Here is a 27,977-nt window from a genome sequence, read left to right as displayed (position 1 = left end):
GAAAGCTGCCTGGGCTTTGGGGAAGTCTGAACGAACCCCTGGCAGCGGTGCAAGGTGAGGCACAACACGGGGCAGGAAGGCTGATGCTGTGCACAGGGATAGCTTTGCTGCTGAGCAGCACAGGGCAGGTTCCTAACCCAGGGGTTCTGCCTGTCTCTGCCAGGACCCAATGCACTGAAACTAGATGTTGTATCTTCATAGCAGTATCTGGTGTTCAAAAGCAGCAGCTTTCATTCAGTAAAACTAAAAGGTTGTGGTTTCTGCACCCACTTCTTCGGTATTACTACAAAGGAGAGCATTAGTGCAGTATTCAGTGTTTGCCTGAGGATGGTTCTCAGGCAGACCTATTAAGAGGTTTAATCCTCCTCTGTGTTCCCTGTAAAGCGATGACCTGTGTGTTGCTCCATCACGGTCAGATTGGGCTCTTACTGCTGAATTTCCCATTTCTTCTAGTCAGGTCTTCATGGTCAAAGTATATAAATCTCAGTTTTTCTATGAAAGTAAGTGAAAAATTACAAATCTAAGTGCATCCCAGTCTGTGATGAGAGCAGAAGCTGGGCATTCATATACAAAATTGCTTAGAAACTAATTCTGTGAGTGTGTTTTCCAGACTTTTTTCTCCATCCCAATAAGTCATGAAGAGCATGGAGCTTTTATTGCACAAGTTGAGGAAAAAAGGGTGAAAGTGAAAACCACAGTAAATACTCAGAACAGCTCAATAGGGAGGCCACATTAACTGTGACATTTGGAAGCTCCCAATGATTTGTTTTGGTGCAGCAGCTGCAGACTGGGAGTTTGCAAAGCTTCCTACCTTATAAAAATACTATCCGTCCTTATCTGATCTTCCTTTAGTTTTCTGTGTGTGAAGGTAAGGCTGGGGCATCACAGCATTCTCTCTTATTGCCAGCTAGCCTACACATGCTGGCCGTTTCCAGTAAGTACCTCAAACTGAGTATTGTTTTTAAATTCAGCACTAAAAATACTTGAACTGAGGCTTGGTAGCTGAATATACTCAGATTCACTGACTCTGAAGCCAGGAGGGACTCTCATGTGGTCTAGTCAGTAGTCCAGAACACAAGATTTACTAGAATACAGCATTACTAGATAAACAACCAACTTTGAATGAAGACAGGTTTCCACATGTTATGGATAGGCTAACACTGCATCCTGAGGCAAAAAACCAAGTCCCAGTAGGGCCTCTTGGTGATCTCAGGAAGAGTAAGGAAGTTCATAATAACATACAAAGCCCACACATCTAGTCACAGCAGAGCTGATGCTAAAGCCCTGGTTGCAACCTGTCCAACTAAGGCCATCACACCAGGACTTATTCTTCCACCAGCTTTACACTGAGCTGTGCTTCAACCTCATACAGACCTAGGGTGAAGGAAAAAAGCTCTGGTGTCTGACCAGTCTGGCCAGATCCATGCTTGTGAGCATGTTTTTTCACATGTGTCTCAGCGAATACAGAGTTATTATTAAATGAGTGTTTCTTCAAAAATACATTAAAAACATTTTCTGTCTGCCACAGATGCCAATTCCTCAGATAAAAAAAGATATTGCTGCTTTAACAATCACTAAGAAGGTTATTCTGCTAGATGAGTTATAGAAATGGCAGTTAAATTTTTTCATTCAGAAACCATTTCCTGGCTTCCTATCCCACTATGTGATGTGGCCAAATGTGCTGTGAAAGGAAGGAGGGGCTTGATAAAAGGAAATCTCTAAGGTTGCAAAGCTCATTGAAAGATGCCAAGCTGTTTCTGTACAGCCCTGAACCAGGGTGGGATAGGTTGAGTATTTTACTCTGTCAGGATCTAATGATCAAGAAACCTATTGCCAAAAAGTCAAATTCTGTTCCCTGAACTTTTAGGGACAATCTTATGAACTTCCCTGGGCCATACTGGGGTTTACCATGGCATTTCTCATGATTCTGGCTTCTGTCCACTTAAATTTTGTTAGTATATAGGGTAATTAAGGAGGAGTCTGAGAAGAACTGATTTCCATGAACCTGATGATGTCCAGGTATGAGCGATGCAACAGAGTATGTTTCACTGGGAATCTGTACATTAGATTGCCCCCTTCAGATTGATTAAATGAAGGCTGCTGTATTCATTTCAGCATGCTGGGATCTGCCTGGTATGACTGTGATCCTGCTGAAAGTTCTGTAAGGAGCAGGAGAGCCTCTGGGTAAAGAGCTTCAGGATTCCTCTCTCACCAATAGGAACTGACTCTAGGCAAAGAGCAGGTCCAAGTCTCCTCAGATTCATTCCTGGCTCTTCTCTTACTGTCAACTGCAATGTACACACTGACTCACTATGAGTTGGGATGACTGGAGTATCTCATGGATACTGGCCAAATGGAGTCACACATACTATATGTCACTTAGCAAGTATGACAGGTGAAGCATTAGTTTTCTGAAAAGCCGCTAGAACTAGGTAAAAAAGAAGATTATGATGACAATTTTCTTTTTGATTAACTATATTCAGGATAAAACAATATTGTAAAACTTTCTGAAAGAGTATTACTGTGTTTCCTAGTTATCTGGGTCTGGTTTCCACAATGTCTCTTGCCTCAGTACTATAAATAATCCCAATATTGTGCTATTAAATTTCTACTTTTTTTCTGATGTGTGAGTTAGCCTATCTAACTTCATGTTTCAGCCAGCATACACTCGAGAGACTTTCCAATCAATTAAGCAAGTCTTCTGGATGCTTTTCCTAACTGAAAGGAATCTGTAACCTTTCAAAGTCCTCGGCCATCATAATTAATGCAGACTGGGGAACGGAAAACAATCTAAAGGGTTCTTTCAGCTTTTTGTGCATGGACAGGTGGATAGCTGTACTAAGTTCACTACTGATGTGCTTAAGTAACCTATTATGTTACAGAGCTGTCATCTTTTCCAAATTAACACTGAACAGCTCTGTATCTGTCCATTTTCCACCACAGCTCAACAGCAAGATTAACACTCCTTTCCCACAGTATCTCAATGGATTTAATTAGTCATTAATTGCCTGCCCCCTTGATTACAGTGAATTCTCAGATAAATTATTTCATTCCAGTTGCCTGGATAGCCAGCTCCCTAATGATTAATAAAAACCCTGCAGCATAACAGTAATCACTATAAACACCCATTAAAAATAATTATGTCACTATTGAAAATGCTGAGTGCCTGGAAAGCCATTAATGAAAAGCAAAGCACTTTTGCAGTCTCACTAACTGTAATCAATCCTGGCACCCGAAGGTCTCCGAGTCTGTCACCAGGCCCCATGCCCAAGTACAGAAGGTACCAAACACCGAGTCCATGTCGTTCCCTGCTGGATCACAACCTGCTGTGAACTGCTCCATGAGCTGAAGCCGCTCGGTGTGAGGCTGTGGCATCTCAGCCAGTGGATGAGCCCACAGATCTCACTCCGGACTCACGCCTGTACCTGCACCAGGGTTGCGTGGGACAGCATAACCAAGCCAGCTGGGTGACTCTGCTATACATGTTTGAAACATAAAACTTTTCATTACATGTTGGGCACCCATAAGTAAACCGTTTATAGCCATCCAATGACCATATCCTTAATTTAACATCCATGAAATAAACCCTACAAATAATTAGATGAAACAAAGAGAATCAAACCCCCCCCCAGCCACAATGGTTGTTGGTTTGGTTTTTTCTTCTTTTGTTTGTGCACATCACTAACATACCCAAGTTACACTTTTTGCCCCCAAGAATTCTTGTGAAGAATTGCTCTCTGCTGGAAATGGGGACTGTGACCTGGAACCTGTTACAAGAGTTATGAGACAAGGAGGAATGCAGGGTTAGTTTCAGCAGTTTATGGTTTATGTGGAGCATGGTCTAACTGCCACATGCCTGGCTCTTGGAAGAGAATGTGCTGCTCTCTGTGAGGTGATGAGGCTCACTGTAGGGTGCTGTGAGATGCTTTACTGATGCTGGAAGTGCCTGCCAATGCTAAGAGGAAACAGTGTTTAAAGGAGAGTTTCGCAGAAACAAAAATAGGCACCTGGCTCAAGGCTGCAGAAAGGTAGCCTAATTTACTTGGGATCAGCAACCTGGAAACTTTTGCAGCAGGTAGTTATTTCTAGGTACTCTTTCAAAGAAGTCAGCAATGACAGCAGCCAGAGGTTTTGGGTGGAGCACTTACCAAGAAAGTTCACTGTTGCATTCAACATCTACACAAAATGTGGTGTTCTAATACACGAGCAAAAGGTGTAGTTAATGGAAGTTAGTTCTGGGTTTTGCTTCCGGGATTTTGTGAGCAGATCCAGAAACAGTGAGCTTGTGTATTGTATCTCTCCAACAATGGATGTGAACATACTTTGGAAGCCAGCTGCAAAAATCAGCTGTAGCAATCCTGTATGCATATCAACAGCCATTTTGCAAGATGGATACATATATTACACAGTAGACCAAGTTAAATCAGTTCATCCTGTGGGGATGAATGAATCCCTGGGGAATGGGGACCTACTGCAACCAGTCTAGCTGAGGTAGTCAGGAAATGACAGGATTAAGTGAGTCTCTACCATCACTGTAAAAAGTTGATGGTTCTGCCACCTACAATAGGCCAAAAGCAACTATCTAGATTAGAAAGGTGAATACACTGGAGGAAAGAAAGTCAGGATTTTGACTTAAAGGTATAGCTAAACAGATAGCTGTATTTGAAAGAAAACCTTTTAAAATTGTCCAAGAAATGCTGATCAGTTGCTAGATCTCCTTTGTCATCTGTTATTTGTTAATCTTCTAAAGCAGCAGTGTAGACAATGCCAATGCAGTCATAATGGAAATCCCAGTTCTTGCATATTGACCACAGTGGCAGGAGAATCGAAGGAGTACACCATTAATATGGGCTTTGCCAATAGCAATTTTTAGTCCTATGGTTTGGCCAAAAGTTGCTCTGCAGGTGGGAACTGAGGTTCCTTCTCACTGGCTCTCAGCAGTGTGCTCCTGGCACCAGGCCTGCAGTTGAGCCAGAAACTGTGACTTTCTAGTAGAAGATGGGGACTGTAGAGCAAAGCTGCTCTTTAATAAGTCAAGAGAAATATCTGAAATAAATACTATTTCTATGAACAAAAAGGTGCACATTGTACTAAGACTTCAGAGGTTGCTAGACTGTGGCTGGATTAGAAAAGCTCTGAATGCCTGCAGTCTTAAGTAGTATGTTCCAGATCTTGAGTGTTGAAACAAAGTCTCTACCTGCTCTTTATTACATTGTCTCACTGGGAGGAATGAAGCTTCTACCTGCAGTCGTGCTCAAAGCAGAATAGAGCTCAACTGCTTCCCAGATTCTGAATTGTCTTCATGTTGTTGATAATGGGGAAAGGAAATCTTAACTCAAAAGGAGTCGATGCAGTGCTTTGAAGGAGTTAATAATCTGCTGTTCTTGCAGGCACCCACCAGAGAAAAACTATGTAAATTTATACCAACCACAGGTCTGACCTCTATTGCTGTCATGGCTGAATCAGCTTATCTGCTTATATCTCTAGTCTGTATCAAAGAACAGGGAAGGTCTGATGGGTGAATAAATTCCCCTAGGATATTTCTACAGTTTTCAAGAACAGATGTGTGAGTTTCCATTATGGAACAACACTGAAAAAAAAATATAGCGAAAGTGAGCATAGAAAGCAGAAGTATTAATGGAATAGCATGGCCATTTTTCTGCCTCAGTTTCCACCAGGGGAGAGCAGCACTTCAGCTGCAGAAATCCTGTCTGTACACAGCATATTTACCTTGCTCACACCACAGCACCCACCTGGCATCCAGACTTTCATTTTCAGTAAAGTACATACATACATACATACATACATCAGCATACATGCATCCAAAAATCATTTTACATGTACATCTAAAATTGCAATTGCTTCCCAAGTTAAGCTGATATTTTAATGGACTGATAATATGGGGAAGTCATTCTTTGTGAGGGGGCCAGGGAGGAAAACACGAAATCTTTTTGCAGCCCAAACTATGCAACTGAAGTCTACACTGATTGCATAAAATGGTGCAGGCTTTTACAACCATTTCCACCTCTAAAATGAAGGTGCACTCTATTTTAATAGATATTGCATATTGCAAAATCTAATGCTCTTTTGGACATCTAGGCATTATACCTGAGAGGAGGCTGAAGAGTTCAAGGGGGGAGAAGAGAGTCTCCATATTAAAGCTGAATGCATACATGAGGCTCTGTGCAGTATCCTGTGAGCCAGGTCTGACTCGTGGCAGTGCTCGCAGGTATCTGCACCACAGCCAGCAGCCTCCCTCCTAATGATGAAAGGGAAAGTAGCACCCCTGAATTAAAAAGTGGCACATCTTCTGCAGCAGACTGAATGACCCCTGATCTGCACCAACAGTGATCTTCCCAAATATCCCACTTCTGAGCTCAGCAGAAACAATGCCAGATGAAGAGCAGAAAATGCTATGGCAGCAGCCACAATTAGTCTCTTACCCTGCCATGGAGGGCACAATGTAGGTCAGGAGCCCTGACCTCAGCACACATTCATGTGCAGCCAAATACACACATTCACCCAAATCACTGCAAATGAAGTACAAAACCAGCAGGCTGTGTAGTGTGCACTGAGAATACTGTATCAGTGGGGCAGGGAATTGTCCTGATGCCAGATGTGCTAGTGTGGCTTCCCTCTCCCTTTAAGAGATAGACACATTATCTGAAAGCTATTTTGGCTCAATATTCCCACTGTGGAATCACCCTCACCAATACATAGCTATTTTCCCACTGCCAATAAACACAAAAATGAACAAATAAATGGAAAAAACCCCAGCCTACTGTAAGTGAGGGCAGGCTATTCTTTGTAATAGTGTATCTTAGGCTTTTATAAGAGCTTCAGAGGGTCTAGCAGCCAGCTAGTTTTTCATTTAGCCAGCACATTCTATTCACTAAAACATTTAATTAGGAAAGTAATGACTTGAGTAGTCCAGCAGAACTTTGAACATCATCCAAGAAATTTACAGTAGTAAAAAAGACTCAGCAAATCATTCACTGGAAGTGTAAATAATTAGAAAGATGGAATTCTGTTCTGTCTGACATATCCTAAATTAGGTAGTTATTTTTTGTTCTTGAGAATGTGCTGCCCACAAGAATTCAGAAACTAGAGTTTAACCATTAGGCTGACTTCATTAGGCTGATAATCTGCATTTAGGTACCTTTGAGTTAGAGACTTGAGCACTATAATGATTTTGGTTTTATTTCCCAGTCAGAAGCCTTGGTATGCCCAGTGCAGGGCTGAATTCCAAACCGTCCTGAAGGCTGGAGAACTAGCACATATCTATTCATATCATATTCATATCCGTATCTTCAAATACTTACAAAGCATAAATCTGTGTCTTTGTGTTTCTAAAAATTGTGGTCCACTGTTACAAGGAAAATGTAAACCAAAAAAGAGGATCAGTTTTCTCTGAACAGGGAGATGTTTGGGCTGACGTTTTTTTCAGTGCACGGCTGTCCTTTTAGGTACCTCAATTCAATAAATGCCTTGGAGAGAAGTAATAATGACCTCTAAGAGGTTTATGCACACAAAAAAGGATGGTTTTATGTACAAAAGCCAAAGGCAAGATAAATGTGAACATGGTGCACTATCAAGTAAATGCTTGATCCCATACAGACTGGGATCATGAGGCAATCTGAGTCCCACAGAGTCTGATTTGTGTACATCTTGTAAACTCATTTAAAATAGACTAGATGAAGGGAAGTAAATAAACCAGACTCTTGGTGATGCACAAAACTTTAGGCTGAGAGACCCACCTGATGCATTTTTGCTCAAGAGCGAGGCCTAAGAAACAATGTCAAGTTCAGCCTGCATTACTGGGGGATTAAAATAGGAGAAAAGAATGACAAAGTTTGAGGATTAAATAATCCCAAAGAAACTGAAAGACTAATCAACTTCTGAAAACTAAATTCTGAGTACCAAAAGATCACAGACTTGGACTACAAGGCTCTACCAGTTCCATCTGCTCAGACCAGAATGAGTTCTTAACTCGTGGCTCCAGAGAATTGCATTACCTTTCAGTAGGGCAAGTAACAGCTAACCTTTAGATTATTATCATTACTACCACACCAACTGATACGGAGTTTGTGAGCTAACACAGTGTTTCCAGTCATTCAGTTCAATAGCAGTGTGGGTGTATGGAAATGTCATCATTTTGGCAATCAATCAGTTTATTAAAGTCTCCACTGAAACGCCAAACAGATTCTGTTATGCTGAATGAATAGCAGCTCCAGCCAAGCCTGGAAATGAGATGGGAAACTGCTCCTGCTGCAGGATAAAGAAAAGACTTATTTTCCTTTCTGAAAACAGCTGGGGTGTGGTTTAGTTCCTTGCCTTTCTTACCAGCATGTGGCTTCACATGAGAAGATGAAACTTGAGACTTGAAGATGAACATTTAGAAACTGTTTTCTTGAGAATGTAGGTGATGGGAAACAGAAAAGTTTTGGGGAGTGCTGTCAAGGAGGCCCTTCGTCCTGACTGGCCATGAGTGGGGTATTGTACCTTGACAGCAGTTTGGTGACTCTGTGCTCATTCACAATTGCTTCTGAAATAGGCCAGTGGGACTTGGGTCAACAGCAAGTGCACAGTGAAGTACAATTTATTGCTGATGTGACTATTTCTAATGCTATTCAAATATGGAAAAAGGAGTAATTACTTTCTTGTAACTTTTTGCACTATAGCAGTATTGAAAGGCCTCCAATATGAGCCCTCCACTCCAAGGTACTTACACACAGCAAAATTCATAATGGTTTCTCTAGATTTTCAGAATAATACACTGGGCAACAGGCAAATATGAAGATCCAACAGCAGCTGGGGTGGGAAATGTAACAATGCTGTGACTGTGGCTTTCTAGATTGAACATGAAAAAGAACAGATGTGTGAGTTTCCATAAACCAGTGAGTTTATGCCACACAAGAGTTCTCTATCAGGTATTGCACTTCCGTGTGTTCTCTCACACGTTTCTGACACTTGAGTCTATTTTCCCCATGTCACAGTGTGGATATTCAGCCCACACTGGCTATTACCAATACTGCACTGTAAGAAAAAAAGAAGCTTAAAAGGAGGAAGAGTGAATCCATTCAAACCAAACTACCATGCTTCACAGCTCTGCTTCCATCTGTCTTGCTCTGAAGAGAGAGGGTTTATCACCACCTCCTTCCCTGCACTAGGCTTATTCTGCGTCTGACACCAGTCTCAGAGCCCCAGCAAGCACCGACGGCCAACACTTTTCCCTCTGAAGGACAAATTTATAGATTTGATGATCTCTAGCAAGAGCAGATTAGTGGCAGACACATTCCTTTCCAACGTTTCACAGTAAGCCGTTCCTCCTTAAATTTGCCTCAGTCCCTTCAGTACTTTTATGTTATCTAAATTGCAGCTGGGTAAAAGAGTATTTAGGCTTCAGTAATTAAAATTATTTACTTACCATATGTAACAGCTGGAGCATCTCCACATATCTGAAGAAAGAGACAAACTTTTATTCATTGCTGTCAAACGAATATATAAGGGTGGATTGCATAGCTTCAATTTTAGAAGAGCAGTAGGTAGGTTGTAACCATGAACTCACACTTTTTCTGAAGACATCAGCTCCTGAGCAATGAGGTAAGCGCTGGACTGGCCTTCTTTCTGTCAACAGAAAAAGTCAGAGACAATTAAGAGATGTCTCATTCCAAGAAGTAAAGCATGTTAGAGAGCACTTTGAACTGACATATTTCATCAGTAAGAACAGTGACCATACTTTTGTTCTTTGTTATTCAGCGTCTGGCATCCTGGACTTCTTTCCATGACAGCCCTTTTCCCTAATTCAAATACTCGTAGTTTAGTACAATATAATAGCTGCTAATGCAGATATCAAGTTTGAAAAACGTGTTGTTATTGAAGAAGAACACATTTCTGTTGATTCTTACAGGTCCAACATTTGTCAAAGCAGCAGAAAGTGCTTAACTTTAAACAGACTAGCTTCATGGCCATTGTGGCACATACCATGTGGAAAAGGGAGTTCATTATCAAAAGGGTCATATTCCAAACTGTTCTGGCTGCTGTGTCTGAGACCTGTGCAAGCAAATGGGGCAAAGGGCTTTATTGCACACTAAACAAATTGTCTAAACTAAATGGCCATAAATATCTCCAGAAACAGGTCCGTGCTTCTCTAGCCAACATTGTTTGAAATCTCAGTGGCATCTACTTGACTGGTGGGCATCTTGGAAGACACAGATAACTGTGCAAGAAGCAAAATGTACGTCTCTGAGGTGCAAGTGGCCAATCAGGGCATCTTGCTCCTACTTCATGACTCGTGCTTATGGTAAGAGATGACCAAAGCACAGAAATATGTACTCAAAGCAATGTACTGGGAAGAGTTTGACTTTTTTAGCAGTGGTGAAGTAGGGAGCTAAAACAGTGGTCCAGTAGCAGTAAAGAAAAGCAGCCCTCACTATCCTAAAGCAGACTCAGGGGAAGTGAGAGCAGTGAGAGTGCCTGCCAGACCGAGGGAAGAAGACTCAGTGAAGCAGAAAGCCGGGGTCGGGGTCCCCCACATGATTGCATGGCCTCCATCTGCGAAGCAAAGGCATGCAGTGAGGCCAGAGGGCAGCTTCGGGAGAGGGAACTGGGAAGGAGCCACACCACAGGGCTGGGCACGTGACTGGCTGCAGGGAGTAGAGATTTCTATAAAGGTGACTGCTTGGCACTGTTATAATAATCACTTCGACTTTGTTTCAGAAACTTTATGGTTGAGGGACCTGTACCTGCTCTATCCCCTGTTCCCAGAAGTCTGTCTCCAGATACTGTTGTCAATCTCAGAGTTTCCTGCTTTAAGAAACAAAAATTAAATAACACAAGACAGACAACGGTTACATACACTCTCTAACTTGCCCTAGACAGGCCATGTGACACTGAGGTCCCTGAATTTTGTCTCTTGACTAAGACATATTAACCATAAAGGCTGATGGCACTTTGGCGAGAGTGCCGGTCACCACCCTCTGAGCCCAGTGCCAGTTCTTAGTTGTGTTGACCCAACTGTTTGCATTACCTTGATCAGAACCAGAGTGGTCCCCTGATCCAGCTTAAAAAATTGTGGGGCTGGTGGCGAATCTGCCTCCATGGGGCTAGAATGGGGTTGTTTGGCCTAAGAGCAGCATAAGTAGATCTCAGAACGATTCACTAAACCCCAGAAGCATTAGTACTGCACTAGTCACTTCTCTGGAATACTCAGGAAGTAATCCCTTTGCATTTCAAAAGTGGAGCAACTACCAAAGACATGGAATCACCAGCTCCATCCTTAGGTATGCCACTGCCTTGCCATACTGACAAGTGCATGTGTTTTAGTACATGCGTGTCCTTTCACACACTGCTCAGGGTAGGTGTGTTGTAGCTTGATGGTACCCAGACAAGAGTGCTACTGTCATAATCAGAGGCTTACAGCAGCTTCATAAGCTTCAGCCTCTGGGCTGAGTGATTTCATAATGCCCCTTTTGTAATTATCATGCACCATGAAGCCATTAACAGTGGTGTCACAGTGGTGTCACAGTGGTGCCAATAGTAAACTGAGGCATTACAAGAACAAGTGACTTTTTCAGGCTGGAATCAGCGAGAGAGAAGGAGAGAAGGAGAAGCAGTCCCCATCTGTCTCCAGGTCCCATCCTTGGAAGAGCTAGATTGCAGCTCTCCTGTGGGATCTGTGAATTACATAAACCAAGAGCTGCCCTTTGAAAGGCATCTGAATTAGATGCTTCCTTGAGGCACACAAATCTGTCACTCACAGCTCCAGCATGTTCCAGTTTTCTGTGTGCATAAGTGCGTATTTTAGTATGTGAAGGTTATAGGTTTGCAAAGCAGAATGATTAATGGAGTCTGGAAACCAAGTCTACCCAGTGGTAATGGGTAAGGAGCAACAAAGGAGTTTTATGTACTGCTTCTGTGAGTCAGTAGCTGTCCTGCTTGTTGTGAGACCTCTGAGGCTTAGCTTAGTGTTCCCTCTTCATGTGCCGTACAGGTCCCCTCCATCTGCCATCTGGGGTTGCTGGCTCCCTTTTCATCCACTGCCTTTAGTATGATGCCTGGGAGAACAGTGCAGCATCTTACCTCCAGTGCTTCCTTTTCACAAGAACAGGATATAGGGATCATTTCTGTGTGAAGTTCCCCTTCATTCCTCCAGCACACCAACAGTCTGGGTAGGATTAGATATATTAAACTAAAAGTCCTAATGACTAGCCAGAATGCTTTGGGGTTGCATTGGCATAGAATCCAGCCAGTTCTGATCTGAAGTCCTTTCTTTTATACAATTTTCCTTTGGTTACATGCTATGCACCTCACTATAGACTTGCCCATTTTGCCATCAGTCTAAGATCACATCCCTCCTGTGCTGGTTTTATACAGTTCTTTGGAACATATTGCTGGGTTTAGACTAAACTCAACAGTATTTGCATACAGATTGGTTTACTTTCAGATTTCCCACACAGTTAACTGTAGTCAGATCTGTGTTCTGGATGAAAGAAATGTCTTTATGTTTATGGTTTATAATTGAAGGTTGTATAAGGTTAGTGACAAAGGGTATCAACTGCACAGAAGATTCAGTCCTAAAAAGTACCTACAAGAAAGGAACTGAAGATTTGCCTGAAGATTCTGACACTAACATGAGAGGCACAAGCTATGGAGGGATAGCTGATGATCCAGTATGTGCAACATCTTCCTCAAACTACTGAGAAAACTTACAGCATTCCCTGCCTCTGAGTTCTCTAGGTTGTTATCATATACTAGCAGAGTGAAGAGATGGAAATAAACATTTTTTTAGCCAGAAATAATGAATTTTCACTGTTATAAGAAGAATCAGAACCACCATGTGACTTCTGATGACAAATGCTTGGCTTCTCAGGGTCTGAGGTACTCCCAGTGAAATAAAGGCAAATATTCAAAACCCACCTCCTGTTTTACATTTTTATACCTGCCCCATTCCAAATAGGTTTTTAATAATAAAATTTCCTGTGACAGAGATGAAAGCCCCTCTGTTTGCTCTTTAAAATAAAGTTGATAATGTAACAAATACCTCAACAGGTACTACTGAATGTTTCAGATTTTTTACAGTGCAGGAGTTCCAGCAGCCTCTGGTCTCCAGGAGAGCAGAGATCCAAAGGAGATGAGCTGTTGAAACAATACTAGGAAATGTATGTACAAAGCTAACTTCCTAAACTATATTTACCTAGAAAAATGAGCTTAAAAAGAAACATCAGAGGAAAAAATCTGCTTCAGTATGGGAGTCTTGAGATTCTCCAGCAAACAAGCTAAGAGAAAGCAGTTGAGCAAAGCCAAAGCATGCTGCTGCTTTTTGGTCCTGAAGTTCATTCATAACAATGAAAGGCAGCAGGTAGAATTCAGATCAATGCAAAAGAAATTCATGTAGCTGGATATAGCAGGGAGAGTTTATGATCTAGCTTGTTTCATGCCTAGAAGTTTCTCTGAGGAGCAGAAAAACAGAAATCAAACCTACAAATCCCAGAATGTTTTTTTGTATGTGCATATGTGTCTTTTAAAATGCAAATTTGGCTCTTAGTCGGCCAGCCCTAAATGGCTGTTTTGACAAGAATAGCTCATTTTGAAATCCATGGTCCTATTTTTGCATCCAGACCAATGTCTCTGCCAGCTCTCCCCAAGTGAGAGTGCATCTGAGCTCTCTGACATTGTACAGCCACTCGAGTGGATTCTGTTCCAAGGCAAGCAACCGTTCATTGAGGAGCTGCTCAAGTTCTTTGCGCTTTGGCATTACAGAGACAGGTTTTGATATGGCAGCTAATGTTCCCTTGGAACACAAAAGATTGGTGTGAGAGGACAATAAACAGAGGCAGGAGCAGTAGAGTAGGAAAAACAGTCCTCTGTCAAGTCCTCTGTGAAGACACCAGCGCTTTCTGAGACAAGATCACTCCCCAGTTCGTCAGCAAGCTTGGAAACACAGCCTGTAGTCCAAGACAGCTCCCCAAGAGCTTGTGAAGTCTGGTGCTGCACAGTGACCCTTGCTGACAGCTTGAGAAGCAGAGGCCAATCAAACAATGAGACCTGTTCTGATGTTCTCTATCAGCCTTGTGCAGACATTTGGTTTGTGTTCTCCTGAAGAGTGTGAGGGACACCTCCAGTTGGAAGCACATATTTGTTCTCTGAGTCCTGCCTTCTTCTCTGACAGCTACACAGCGTGGTTACACCAGCACAACAGAACAATTAAAATACATGAGAAGCAACAAGGGAGACATTTAGAAAAATGTCATTTCCTAGTGTCTTGAGTAAAACCCTACAAAAAGTAGCAATAAAATTGGTTTTAGCAGTCTTGAATTCACTTCCAAGTGCATGCATTTCCCTTGTGAACTCAAGTCACAATTTTGTTGTCACTTAACAACTAAGATGCTGAGAAATGTGACCATCTTAGATAAGACACTAGGGTACGCTCTAGAAATGCTAGTGGATTGTCAGCTACCTAATAGGAAACCAACTGAAAGGAAAAATGCTTTTCACTTAACAGGGAATGTCAGAAATGTAAAGGCTTTTCTCTTTATAAAACAGTGTGAAAACCACAACCAACCAACCAAAAAAACCTCACAAATCTCAGAAGAAAAAAGATATGGGTAGTTGTGACTGTTTCACTTGTTTCATGTTATCAAGAAGATCAAACCATAGTCTTTTCCACTGGTACCAGAGGCAGTTCAGCACCCTGCAGGGAAGACCTAAATGACATATGGCATACATGGAAATCAAAGGAAGCTATTCTCCCTCTGAGATTAGACCAACTGCAATTTCAGTTGCCTTTCAGTGTCATTCTGCTTGCAGTTTCTTTTTTCTGTTCTTCAAGAACTGGTGTCTCGGTAAGGGGGAAACTATGCTTATCTCTTTATACTTGCACCCAAACAAAGCTTCACATTCTAGAAATGCCTGAAGAGATCTGATCGTCCTAGAATCAATCTATTATGCTTTTCCTTGACAGAGTTGACCCTCACTTAGCCGTCATTTGAATTTGGAGGGTCATCAGCACAGACTTTTTCAGGCTCTGACCAAACATGTACAAGCTCATGACCAAACACAAGCCATCTACAATCAGGAAGTTATACAGCTGTGTTGACACTGAGAGACCAGGCCAAACTGGAAGGCAGAGAGAGGTGTAGGTTATCAGGACTTGCCATTTTCCTATGCAGCTTTATTTCCTGGGGCTCAAAGTGGAAGCCTTCAGAAGAACATACCCATTTGTGGCATGCATACCAAATGATCTATGCATTGTGTGCTTGTACAATATCACCCAAGGGTAGATTGTTAGGCTCCTATTAGGTTTTAAGCACAGACACAGACATGCACACACACTCACACAGATACAACCCCCCTCCTGTGAAAAACAAAGGTAAATCTGTGCCTAAGCCTGCTCCATGTCATTTGTTTAACAACTGCAGTGTTAGTCAGCCTATTGGAGATTAAAACAACCTTAAATGTTCTTAGGCTGTGGTCACATGGTCACATTTCCATGGCCTTGTCCATAATTTGTTTAGTAGCGGTTTTATTAATCAGAAATCAGTAAAATAAACCTAAATACAAGTGCCTTTTCCCATAATGAGAGAGTTTTGAGATGGCAGAGAACTATTAGATAGTTTACTCCAGCCAGTGCAGAACTAGTTCCAGTAATGCATTTGTCTTTTCTTTTTAATTATTCCATGTAGTTTTGCATTCTCAAGATTGCAGCTAAATCCTTTGGAGTGAGGCATTTTGCCCGACATTCACGTCAGGCCGTTCTTGCTGTTTGTGTTTCCTCCACTGTCCATCTTTGGACTACATTCTTCGCCTTTGCCACATGCTATAGGGGCGAATTGCTGCTAACACACTGGGGCAGTAAAAGACTGATGGCTCTGACATTTCTAAATGACCACAAGGCAAAGAGCAGAGAGAGCTGAGAATCCAGATTCCTCTGCAAATTGCTTTTCGCTCTCCAGCTATCGTGCATTCCCCATTTTCAGGTCTTACCTTGTTGATGAGGCTGGGATCACCAGGGCTGCTCTCCTCATCTTCTGAACTTCTCTGTTCCTCATCTGAAGTGACAACTTCCATTGGTATCACAGAGACTGGGCACACCTTGTAGGGCTCAGTGTAAGCACTGCAGAGAGAAGGAACAGACCAGCTCAGTGGGGTTAGTCCCAGACACTCACTGTTGCTCATAAATATGGAATCCCTGCAGAACCACAAGGCTTGGAAAGCAAGCTTGTGGGTTTTTTGCTGCTAGGTTCAAGGGCAACCATTTGGGTAAATAGAAGGGTCTGAAAGGAGCAGTGTGAAGTTAACTGTACTTGTTCAAGCTTCCCCAAAAGATCAATGACTCAGTTTGGAGTATAAAGTTCATACTTAGTTTCAACCAGGACTGCTTTGTTCCCCCCTAGTCAACCCCTCAAAATGCATGCAGTAAAATCATGCTAACATCTCAGTGCTTATTAAAAATGGAAGTTGGATTTGTAACAATGGGTTTTCTGGGGAAACATCAAAAGGATGAGCAAAGTACAACTGTAATACCAATGGCATCTATTAAACTGCAAGATACTCAGATCCCAGAATCCTCAAATTGTTTCCAGGGAATCTGAATTCAGCTCCAGAAACCCAGAGAAAGCTGTGCAGTAAGAGTACTGGATCTGGTGAGCAATACAGGCCAGTGGCTTCACAGCATTTTCTTTTAGAAAATTTTTTTTCAATTAAAATCGCCTGTGATTTCAAAACCTCCACAAAGCATGACTAGAGGTAGGTAATCCAGATGGTACCTACCCTTTGCCTTAGAAAGGTGTCTTTTATCTGAATATGCCTAGCTCCAAATTCCAGCTACTAGATCTTATTAAACCTTTGTCTGCTGAACTGGCAGCAGTCTTCCAAATTTTGTTACTGTGTACTCACAGGCCATATTCAGGTTGTCCCTTCATTTTGACTCTTACATGAAACAGGTAAACATATTGGTGTATTGCCTCTATCATTTAATGACTCTAAAATCTCTCATTATTTCAGCACTGACAAAAGACATATACCAAGACTGCTATACCGAGTATACCCGCTGTGACACCCATCTATTCCTACTTGACTTTACTGAAATTTTACATTCAAGGACCATATTAGTATTTTTGGCCACTGTATCATTCTGGGAGTTTATATACAGCTTATACAGCACAGTGGTCCAAGCCTTTTACCTTTCCGGGGCAAGGTTCCAGCATTTAGCCAACAGGGCAAGTCTGTTGTCTTGAGAAACAAAATCTGACATCTGTGTATTTTCCCGTAGACATATTGGCCAACCAGGTTGGTCTGTAATATGGGCCTGGATTACTCCCTGTGTATGATTTCTATACTTCTAATTTCCTCTGAAACATTAACTTCCTTTCACAGCTCTGCCTCATCTCTTTATTTTACTTTGATCTCCCACTGGGGGATCCCAGATGTGAACAAACCCAAAACTTCAAAGCCAATACTAGAGTGACAGGAGTCTGGGCAAAGATGGGTTAATGTGAGTGGGAGAGCAGTGAAGAAAAGGACTCCCAAGGCCACTGACCAGACTCTTATTTCCTCACTTCTAAGCTGCAAACAGGGCTGTGTGACTGCCATGAATGTGTGGCTGTCAGCCTTTCTGTTATGCCTCCAGCTTTTCCCTCATGTGTAGAGTCCAGGAGTCCAGTTCACAGGCTGCCCAGTGCACTTCTCATGTCTGGGCAAAGGGCCAAGCAGCAGCACTGTTCCTCTTGTTTATTTTGAGTGTCTGCAGTGTTTCAGCGTGAGTGGCATCACCACACTTCTGAAAACCTGCCTTGCTTCAACATCAAAGGGGCCTTGGCACAAGCGAAAGCAAGAGCAAGGCAAATACAGCAACGGGTCTGAAGGCTCACTAATAGTTGAGCCACACTCAGTCTTTACTCACACAGTCTTTCTGCAATTTGTAATTGTTTGCCCCAGTAGACATGAAATTAAGGCCCTCCCTCCTTTTCTCTCTCTCTCTGAGAAATGACTGCATTATATTAATGTAAGAACACATTATCATTTGGGACAAATGCCTCAATATATTCATCTTATAATCATTATGAATGGCATTATTAAAGGCTCATACAGTAGCAGAATTTGCAATATTGCTGAACTGTTGCATGGGCCTCATTGACAGGAGACCTGCAGCCAGTGACGTGGCTTGTGTTTAAAGAGAAGTCTTAAAATGTCATGTATCTCATTTGCACATAGGATAGGCACAAGCATATTTGTGCCACCATCTCCAATTTGCCCTTCTCTGACCACTCCAGCAGCACTCAGGTCTTTACTTCTGAGACTGTTCTATATTGTCACAGAGTTCCTGGGCAATCCACCTTTCCCAATATTTGTGTGTTTTACTCCAATGAACTCACTCATCTTCACCCATCATACACGTCTGTGCTTCTGTGGTCTCCTTGGACTCCCAGCTTCTGAAGACTTGAACTGTGTCCAGGCACTGCTAAATGATACTTTTCTTTAGCTCATTAAAGGCACTGCTAAATAAGCTTACTACAAGCAATAAATTTTAGCACAATGAGAGATACAAATAAAAGTGTGGGTGTAAAGAATAAGGGGAGAAATAGTCCCAGAGTTTGCAGTATCTCAATAGACACAGTAATCCCAACTAATTCTCTTCCTTGTAGCTCTAATGATTTGGCTGGGTGAGAACAGATTGCAGGCATTCTATCTGCTGTCCCTCCAGCAACTGTCTGTCATCATTCCAAGAGTTAGCCAGCACAACAAAGGAAGCAATGGGCCCTCTGGGACAGTCTGACATTTAATTGACTAAATAAATGCAGGAGGATGCAGTGCACCAAAAGTTTTTAGTTAGCACCAGTTACATTCTAATTACCAGAGCTGCTGATAAATAGAGAGTAGGGAGAAGCTGTATAGATGCACCCTACTAGTTACCCATGTGCCATTACCTATGAACGTGTATTGGTACATCTGAAAAAGTGTTCTGGAGTCTACGGACTCTCTGCTTATCCTGCCCCTACAGTATGTTTACATCTCACCTCAAGTGACCTCAGTGACTGAGAGGAGAGTGAGGCCACCAAGGAGACGGAAGCTGTCCTTATCCTTGTCCTGACACAAGTCTCTACTACCTATGATGGCTGCAGAGCACAGGCTGTGACAAGTTTGAGCACAGATGGTATGCACATGTGAAGTGAGAGAGCACTGTGGAGATACACAACAGGTGTGAGAGGTCACAGAACATGATTCACAGACTGACAAATACTGTATTTTCTCTAGCTTGAATGTGCAATTCTAAAAGAGACACATACCCTTCTTTTAATTTCACACCCATCCTTCAAGTGACCTTGAAAATCCTATCCAAGTCCTCAGCAATGATCACAGTTCTTTAAAATTTTTCGAAGTTATTCAGTCAGCATTAATGAAATGCAAGAAGAATTTGAGTGGGTGGTTTAACAGTGACAAAAATACACAGCCAAGGTTATTATAATAAAGGCCTATGAAGACCATGTATTTTTGTTTGCATAACACAAATGCTCTTGACTGTATGCTCATCTCTTGGCCACACACACAAGTGATGTTTTGTTTCTTCCTTTGGAGTCACCAACTGCCTGAAAATAACAACAAAAGAAAAAAATCTGAGTTGGTGAAAATCTCAACTTAAGGCCTGTGACTTCCACTGGGGGATGTAAGTCCTCTGTACCCACAAGGATCAGATTGCCTGCAGTTTGCTTTCAATGAATCAAGTGATGCATCCTAAAGCAAGGCTCATAAATCTCACTTGCCTTCTGCTTCAATGGTCTATGATCATGAGGGGAGAAGGGGAGTGCTCTTATTTGTAAGGTATTTATATTAATGTATCCCTGGGCTGCTCACCAATGCTTTATGACACCTGTAGAGCATTCATCCTTTCCACCAAGTGGCTCCTTACACATCTAAAGTTCAGCTGGTTAGGCTGTTAAAATGTGCTGGCCATGTCCCTTCAAATGCTACTGCAGTAGATCCATCACAGCACCTGTAAGGTATGATCATGTGTGATGGGAAAGATGTACAGCATATTTCTGACTTGCAACAAATCTGCACTAGACATTAGAAACGTACTAGGAATTTGTTTGTCAGGCAAGAGCACTTCAGTATCTCCCTGAAGCAGCATTTGTGTAGGGTTCAGATGTCATGCAGTTTTGGTGCCACAGTTATCACAGAATCACAGAACAGAACTATAGAATGGTTTGGATCAGAAGGGACCTTAAAGATGATCTAGTTCCACCTCCCTGCTGTGGGCAGGGACACCTTCCACTGGCCAAGGGTGCTCCAAGCCCCATCCAACCTGGCCTTGGACACTCCCAGGGATGGGGCAGCCACAGCTGCTCTGGGCACCCCGTGCCAGGGCTGTACCACCCTCTAGCTAAAGAATTTCTTTCTAATCTAAGTCTCCCCTCTTTCAGTTTAAAAACATTTACCCTTGTCTTATCATTATCCGCCCATGTAAAAAGTCACCCTCCCTCTTTTTTATAAGCCTCCTTTAAAGTACTGGAAGGCTGCAATCAGGTGTCCCCAAGAGCCTTCTCTTCTCCAGGCTGAACAAGCCCAGCTGTCCCAGCCTGTCTCTGTGTCAGAGGCGCTCCAGCCCTCTGAGCATCTTGGTGCCTCCTCTGGACCTGCTCTAACAGGTGCTCGTCTTCCTTGTGCTGAGAACCCCAGACCTGGATACAGTACTCCAGCTGGAGTCTCAGGAGGGCAGAGTAGAGGGATTCCCTCCCTATTAATCATATGGGAGGGAGCAGGCAAGTGGGAGACTCCTGTGACCAAACCCATCTCCAGAGCAAAGCCAATATGGTGTGGCCAGTGAGGAACTCCAGATTGCCCCACCCCTGCTCCTGAGCACCTTCATCATTCTCATGTGTCCGTTCAGGGACACATGACTTCTAAAGCTGGATTTCAGGATTCCAAAATGCAGTTTTTAAAGAAGGAGACTGCGTGGCTTATAATTAATCATCATCACCAGTCAGCCTGAATTAGTTTCTTTGGAGTAAATTGGTTTTTTTGGAGGTAAGTTTCAATGTACTTTCAGTTTAAAGAAGGAACAAGTGCAGCCATTAAAGAATTTCTACTGTGTTCATATTTGAAAGGAACCCATAATTTGTCTTCATAAGGTATATACAGCATAAAGGATGGTCTCAGCTAGTAAAACTCAAGAGGTCAGCAAAGGATACCTTGCTTAATGAATTCCAGAAACAGTGTGCAGGGTGTGCTCAGGTTTTAACCACTGTGTCAGCAGTCAGTTAACAGACTCCTAATCTATTTTCTGAAAATTTCTTATGGTTTCAAAGGTGCCTGCAAGTAAAAATCAAAGCAGTATTTGGCCAAAAATGCCACCATCAGATGAAAGAAGCAGTAGAAGAAGCTGGAAATCATGTCCTCAGTCCCATTCTTACACTGGAACCACTGTATTAAAAACTGCTTTTGTCAGTAATTATCAACACAGGCCTTGCCATATGCACTGTTTCCACATAGTGGCAATAAGAAGTAACTGAACTCTGGATTTCTGTGGTAAGTGGTGAATTCTGCTCTGCCTGTTGTGGGTGACAGAATGTCCTTTTGTCTAGGATGTTTCCTCCATTCATTAGTGAAACCATGGTTCTGGATTGCTAAAAGACAATTCTTTCAATTCTTTGCTAAGGAGAGAATGGCTGTGGTGTTGAGTTGTTAGACTAGATCCACCAAGGCTCTGAAAGGAATGACAGTTATGACTCTAAATATTTTTCTGTGTGTATTGGTGATTGCATTGGCAATGATTTGATCTGAGTCAGCAAGGCAAGTTTACAGGAACTACCTAAGAAGGTACAAACAGTTATTCTTTCTCTGTGGAAAACATCCTCTACAAGTATAACTTTGCTGAAGCCAGCTGAGTGATGATGAGCTTGACACATCAACTCAGAATCAGATACGCTCAGTTTACAAATGACTACTGAATTGCTGCCACAACCTTCCTATCCACAGACCCCAGCCTGTGCCTATTTTAACACCTCTGTTACAGGGATCTTAACTGGTAACTGGTTATAACGTATGGGATGCAAGACCAGAATCTCACCTGGACACAGCTGGGTTAGGCAAAGCCCACATATATAAAATTCACTCCATCCTGTGGGAAGGTAAAAGTAATCAATGTCCCTAAAACCCCAACTCTCTATTCTTGGACCAAGAGGATTGAACCCAGCTTTTTTTCTACATGTCCCCAGCTTTATTTCAGGTTCCATGCTCAGCAGTTACTAATTCAATGCTTGTCTTTCTCAGTGACATCCTTACTGCAAAAAATTAAAATCATATGAACTGAATGCAGTGATAGTAATTGGGAGAGTTAATGGTGGGCTGAATGACCTTGTTCTAATAAAACTGATTATTGATTTTCTTGTATCCATTTTAAAATTATTATTTCAATTCATTCTGCAAAAGGAAGGCTCATTACTAAAAGAAATTAAAGTCCAAAGGTATTTAGAGCCACTAAAAGGAAATGCCTATTAGTGGAGCATGTGTTTAACCAGTCAGTTCCCTGTTATGGCAGATCATCTAGGCAAATATTGTGTCTGAAGTCTGAAAAGGGCAGGAAAGACATGATGTGTGCTAATAACATACACAGCCTGCCAAGCCAAGGTGACATAGGGCTAATCACATTTCACACTCTGAGGCATAAACTTGTTTGCCTGCCAAGGCCCAAAAGGACTTCTTCCCCATGCCCCAAGCACTTCCCATTTGAATTTTCTTTCTTGAATTGTTGTGATTCAGAATATAGGAGAGGGGAACAGGATTTTTGGTCAGGTGCATAAGGCTTTTGCTCTATTCGAGAATTTTAGGGACAAAACTCTCACATCTTCAACCACTGCTCCTGGAGGTGCTCAGAGAACAATGGCGCTGGTGCAGGTCTAGTTTTGGAAGGGAATGCAGGCAGTGAGGAGCATAAAGGTGTTTGGGCTCCATCTCAGGCAATGTTCTTTGGCCCAGCCTGGGTCACTTTGAGTAGAGAAGGAATAAGAGAAAGCTTGAGACTGAAGTTTCATTAGCCACATGCCAGATGTGCTAGGCTGGAAGGGCTGCTCTTGCTCTGAGGCATCTGCACCAACCTGCAACACCACTCCACACTTCAGGCTCAGCAACACGTGCCCTGGGGTGCACCATTGTCTGCGACCACCATGATCCTCCCCAGTCCTGGGGCTTTAAGCCACTCAGGAAAACAAAGCAACAGTAAAAGCTGGACATGCTTGAAAACAAAACACAGCATCCACCCTTGGGCCTTGAACAAGTGGCACATCCCCTCCCTGCTCTCCCTGCACACATCCCCAGTGGCACATCCCCAGCAGCACATCCCCAGTAGCACATCCCCAGTGGCACACTCACTCCCTGCACACATCCCCAGTAGCACATCCCCAGCAGCACACCCCCAGTGGCACATCCCCAGTGGCACACTCACTCCCTGCACACATCCCCAGTAGCACATCCCCAGCAGCACATCCCCAGTGGCACATCCCCAGTGGCACACTCACTCCTTGCTCTCCCTGCACACATCCCCAGTAGCACATCCCCAGTGGCACATCCCCAGTGGCACACTCACTCCTTGCTCTCCCTGCACACATCCCCAGTAGCACATCCCCAGTGGCACATCCCCAGTGGCACATCCCCAGCAGCACATCCCCAGTGGCACATCCCCTCCCTGTTCTCCCTGCACACATCCCCGGCGGCACATCCCCAGCAGCACATCCCCAGCAGCACACCCCCAGTGGCACACTCACTCCTTGCTCTCCCTGCACACATCCCCAGTAGCACATCCCCAGTGGCACATCCCCAGTGGCACACTCACTCCTTGCTCTCCCTGCACACATCCCCAGCGGCACATCCCCAGCAGCACATCCCCAGTGGCACATCTCCAGTGGCACACTCACTCCTTGCTCTCCCTGCACACATCCCCAGTGGCACATCCCCAGTAGCACATCCCCAGTGGCACACTCACTCCTTGCTCTCCCTGCACACATCCCCAGCGGCACATCCCCAGCAGCACATCCCCAGTGGCACATCTCCAGTGGCACACTCACTCCCTGCTCTCCCTGCACAAATCCCCAGCAGCACATCCCTTCCCTGCTCTCCCAGTGCACATCCTCAGCAGCACATTCCCTCCCTTCCTGCTCTCCCAGGCCGGAGGGAGAGGCGGTGAGCTGTAGTGGCCTCAGCCTGAGCTCAGCCTGGCCCTCTGGCCCTTGTCCTGCATTTCCTGTAAACAGGGATTGCTTCCTCCCCAGAGGTGACCTGGCAATGACCTAGTGAGGGCTGACGCTCGACTGAACCGCACCCAGCGCCCCACCATGCCAGAAGGCACAATGGGGCAGCTGATAATACATAATAGGTTATTAAAGGCAACTCTACCCTTATAGACTCTTTCGAACACATTATTTACTTGTCATATCAGCTTATACTTTCATTAAATTATTCGCTTCACAGCACCGCAAAACTTTTCTATCCAACAACCCTAGCCGAGGTTTTCCTTACGGTTGTTCTTATACTTCTCTTTCCCTTCTTTCCCTTGCTAAAGCACAGCCCTATTGATTTACATCACCCTATCATTCCCTGTCTCTGGTAACCTTTTGCTCTGTTGAATCCTTGCAATGCAAAGGAGAGAGGCAAAATGCTGAGTGCTTGGCAGTGACAAAAGTCTCTGTTCTGTGCTGTGAAACTCTTCTTCCTTCCCAGACCATGCAGACCATACATCTGCCTTATGTTGAAACTCCATTCTGCATATCTGTCAAGGAACAGAAGATAACAAGGAAAACATCCACTAATGACCAGGATGGGTTTCAGATGATTTGATGAGCAACCCCTAGTCACAGCACAAATGGCCTCTGGCATTGAAAAGTCTCAGTACTTTTGCCCTATTCTCCTTTATAAAATGACTTACCTCAGTGACAGTCTGACTTTGGATACAGTGATGTAAAACTGGGGCGGGTTCACCCTGACTTCAGTGGAGTCACTTCGTATTTATACTTGTGATCTTTGATTAGAATAAGACACTCTGATTTCACTCTGAACTCTCTGTAAGAATTATTTCTCTCTATAAATCAGTGACAGAATAAGCCAACCACCTAGAACTGCATTAATAAAGAGAAGGAAAAGTTGTAAATAAGAAGTGGCTTTCAGCTGGTCACCTGATGGTCATCTCATAATGTGAGAAGTACACCTCTGTGAGGAGACCCCTGTCTGGGAAGCAGAGCTGAAACCCCTGATCTACTCCAGATCATTTGTTATGATCTTTGGCATGTTTCTTAACTTTGTGCTTTGGCAGTCAATTGTGTAAAGTGGGCAATCCCAGAGCAATGTCATGTTTTAAAATACAAGTTAATCGAAGGCTTTGGAAACTGTGGATCCCTACCATGGCCTAAACCAGAACTGCTTTGTCCATATCCCTTGAGGTATAGTTTTGTTTCTGTTCTTCCTGTTGACTGCAAACTAAAAGGGATTTCACTACCGTGGCCCAATCCTTGAGTCAAAGAGGTATTGGTACCTCCAGAATCTTGTCCATGCTTATACAAGTTAAGGCACAGAATAAAGTTTTCATTCTTGTAGTCCAACCTGAGATACAGAAATCTACCTGGATCCATTTAACAGTCATGTTTGCTAGGGCTGCTGTTTCCTGCTGGGGTGGGGGTTCTTGACTTACAGGCTCTCAGTGGCTTTCAGGCAGCCAAGCTGGTAATTTCTGCATGAAGGCACACACTGGAGAAGAACAGCAGCAACTGAAGATTTAGGCAGTGCTACTTGCTCAAAGAATTCAGTATTCAGTATTCAGAGAGATCTGAGAACATATGAAAGTGACTGACACTACTGAAAAATCTTTTATTTTCATGGCTGTCCTTCCAGCAGGAATTCCACTTGGACTTGAAAGAACACACTAAATTTAAGACTCAGCTACCCTGCAGCCTTACCAGGAAAACAAACGTAGTTCCTGGAATTCTGAATTAACCAATACCTTGTATCTGGCTTTTCTTTCACAATGTTTTGGGAAAGCATCATCAGGTGAACTTAATTTTCCTGTATTTTAGAGATTCACCCAGTTGTTAAAGGAGAGCATTTTCAGAAGGAGAGAAGCAGAGTTTAACTGCTAATCTGCAGGGGTGAAGGAAAGTGCTCAGTGGCTCTCCTCTGTCTCCCAAGAGGTCAGGTTCAGTTCCCAGATTAAAATTAAAGCTGGCTGTACTTTTGCTTGGCTGAGGTTTTTTCAGTGGAAAAATCAGCTTTGCTATGATTAAAAATTGCATAGATTTATGACATTTGGCTGGAATGAATCTATTAAGTAATTCCACGCATCTCCCCCTAGTAATTCTGGAAAATCAAACACTTTTTAATTCTGCAACTCAAAAGCATGGGTTAGTTCAGAATTTACTTTAGTTTTGGTTTTTTTTACTTGCAAATGAAACAATCAGAAAAAAAAATATCAGGAACTACAGAATTCCTCTGCTTTGTTGAGGTTTTTTTCTTGGATTTTTCAGTTACGCACACATATTTTATATCTCTTGTAGCCACTGAAGCAATATTTTTCCTTAGAACTGCAATCAAATTACAAGATAAGTTAGTTGTCCAGACGACTTAAAGTATGTTTTTTACAATTTTATCAGCTTAATATAGGTCACTCTCCCAGTGGCTCTTTAGCTTGAGTGTATTCACTGTGACATGGTTTTATTTCACCACCATTGTCTGGATTTTTTAAGCCTGACAATGTGAGAGTAGAAAGTTTACAGGAAAGATTCTGAGGTGCCCAGATTTATATCACATATTGCCCTTATCTATTTAAGGACCAGAAGGTTTGACTTCAAAGATGTATTCTACTGTATGCAGTCCATTACTTCCGAAGACACGTGCTGAGGAAGGTTCCTTTCTGAGCTCTTCTAGCCCACTCTCAGAACTAAGAATACAGACTGATACCTGAAATCTAAGAGAGTGAGAAACTTGCATCAGAAACACCAAACTAGCTATTCTGGAATAGGTCCACCCATCAGGGGGAACGTAGTGGGTTGATAATCTGATTTATTAGATATATTCAAGACTGCACCAACAGACTGAGGAGGTATTTAATTTGAGGCAGCTGGACAGAGACTGTGGAACAGACACAAGTAACTATCCCTTGTCTCCGTTTATCAGCATCTACCTGCATTTCCTTTGAGAAAAAGAAGTCTGAGGACATCCCCGTGATACTGGTAAAGCTGGTGTACCATGAGTCAGATGGAACACCAAAAGGTGTTCTCTGATGATAGGTCTTAAATCTGCTTGCTCTACAGCTTTGACAGACATCATCTAATTAATCCAGCCAATTACTCAAATGAAGGGGTCCTTTTATAACTCTTTAAGAGGGTTCTTGGCAAAACAGACAGTGCCTCAAATATGTTCTTCCATCCATTAACTCTAATTGGTTGGTTAAGATAAAATTAATTGTTCCATGCCACTGAACACCGAATCTTTAAGGCAGTTTTACATTAACCCCCCTTTGGGTCCTGTAAAAGAAAAATTCTTGTTGGATAATTAAAAATGTGCTGTACATTACAAATCACTTTGCAGGGTGGCACATCAAACCATAAACTAGGAGATTAGATTTGTATTTAAAATGCAATAGCATTCTGTTGCTTTTGGTACAAATCCAATCTAGAGATATACCCCATGTCATTGAGCAGTGGATTCTGGAAAGGCCACAGAATTCTAATGTGCAATCTCTCATTGAATAAATCTTCTCAGTAAGGCTTGGGCGGGGGTGGGCGAGGAGAAAAGCGTGCACAGAACACTCATTGACAGTCAAAGGCCTGACTATTTCAGACAGGCTGCATCTTGCCAACGTACAGCCTCAGCACCCTGTCTGTAGCACATAGCACATGCTTTTTTTTCTGCATAGGCATGCTTAAATCACACCAATATCACTTCTACGCCCTATAAACATCATCCAGGGCAAATGTGCAATACATAACAGACTCTCT

General features: G+C 42.9%; 1 protein-coding gene and 1 long non-coding RNA gene across 5 annotated transcripts in view; one reads left to right on the top strand and one right to left on the bottom strand.

Annotated features, from left to right (window-relative positions):
• The window catches only part of LOC139669640 (uncharacterized), a 122,042-nt gene that overhangs the window by 38,330 nt on the left and 55,735 nt on the right, over positions 1-27,977 (top strand). The window contains exon 3 of one of the 3 annotated variants that reach the window (XR_011697294.1): positions 21,306-21,510. The exons of the other annotated variants lie outside the window; for them this stretch is intronic. This is a non-coding gene — a long non-coding RNA (uncharacterized lncRNA). Of the gene's footprint in view, positions 1-21,305; positions 21,511-27,977 lie in introns of those variants that run through there. 3 annotated transcript variants of the gene reach the window in all.
• Positions 1-27,977, bottom strand: part of FGD5 (FYVE, RhoGEF and PH domain containing 5) — an 85,196-nt gene that overhangs the window by 35,747 nt on the left and 21,472 nt on the right. For both annotated transcript variants that reach the window (XM_071550138.1, XM_071550139.1), the window contains exons 3-5: positions 15,985-16,114; positions 9,569-9,627; positions 9,428-9,458 (exon numbers count right to left, since the gene is read on the bottom strand). In XM_071550138.1, the coding sequence (XP_071406239.1) occupies positions 9,428-9,458; positions 9,569-9,627; positions 15,985-16,114 (220 nt within the window). The remainder of the gene's footprint in view (positions 1-9,427; positions 9,459-9,568; positions 9,628-15,984; positions 16,115-27,977) is intronic.

The sequence above is a fragment of the Pithys albifrons genome, chromosome 3, assembly GCF_047495875.1.
Source record: "Pithys albifrons albifrons isolate INPA30051 chromosome 3, PitAlb_v1, whole genome shotgun sequence".
Lineage (NCBI taxonomy): Eukaryota > Metazoa > Chordata > Aves > Passeriformes > Thamnophilidae > Pithys > Pithys albifrons.
This window is presented reverse-complemented; position numbering and strand designations above follow the sequence as displayed.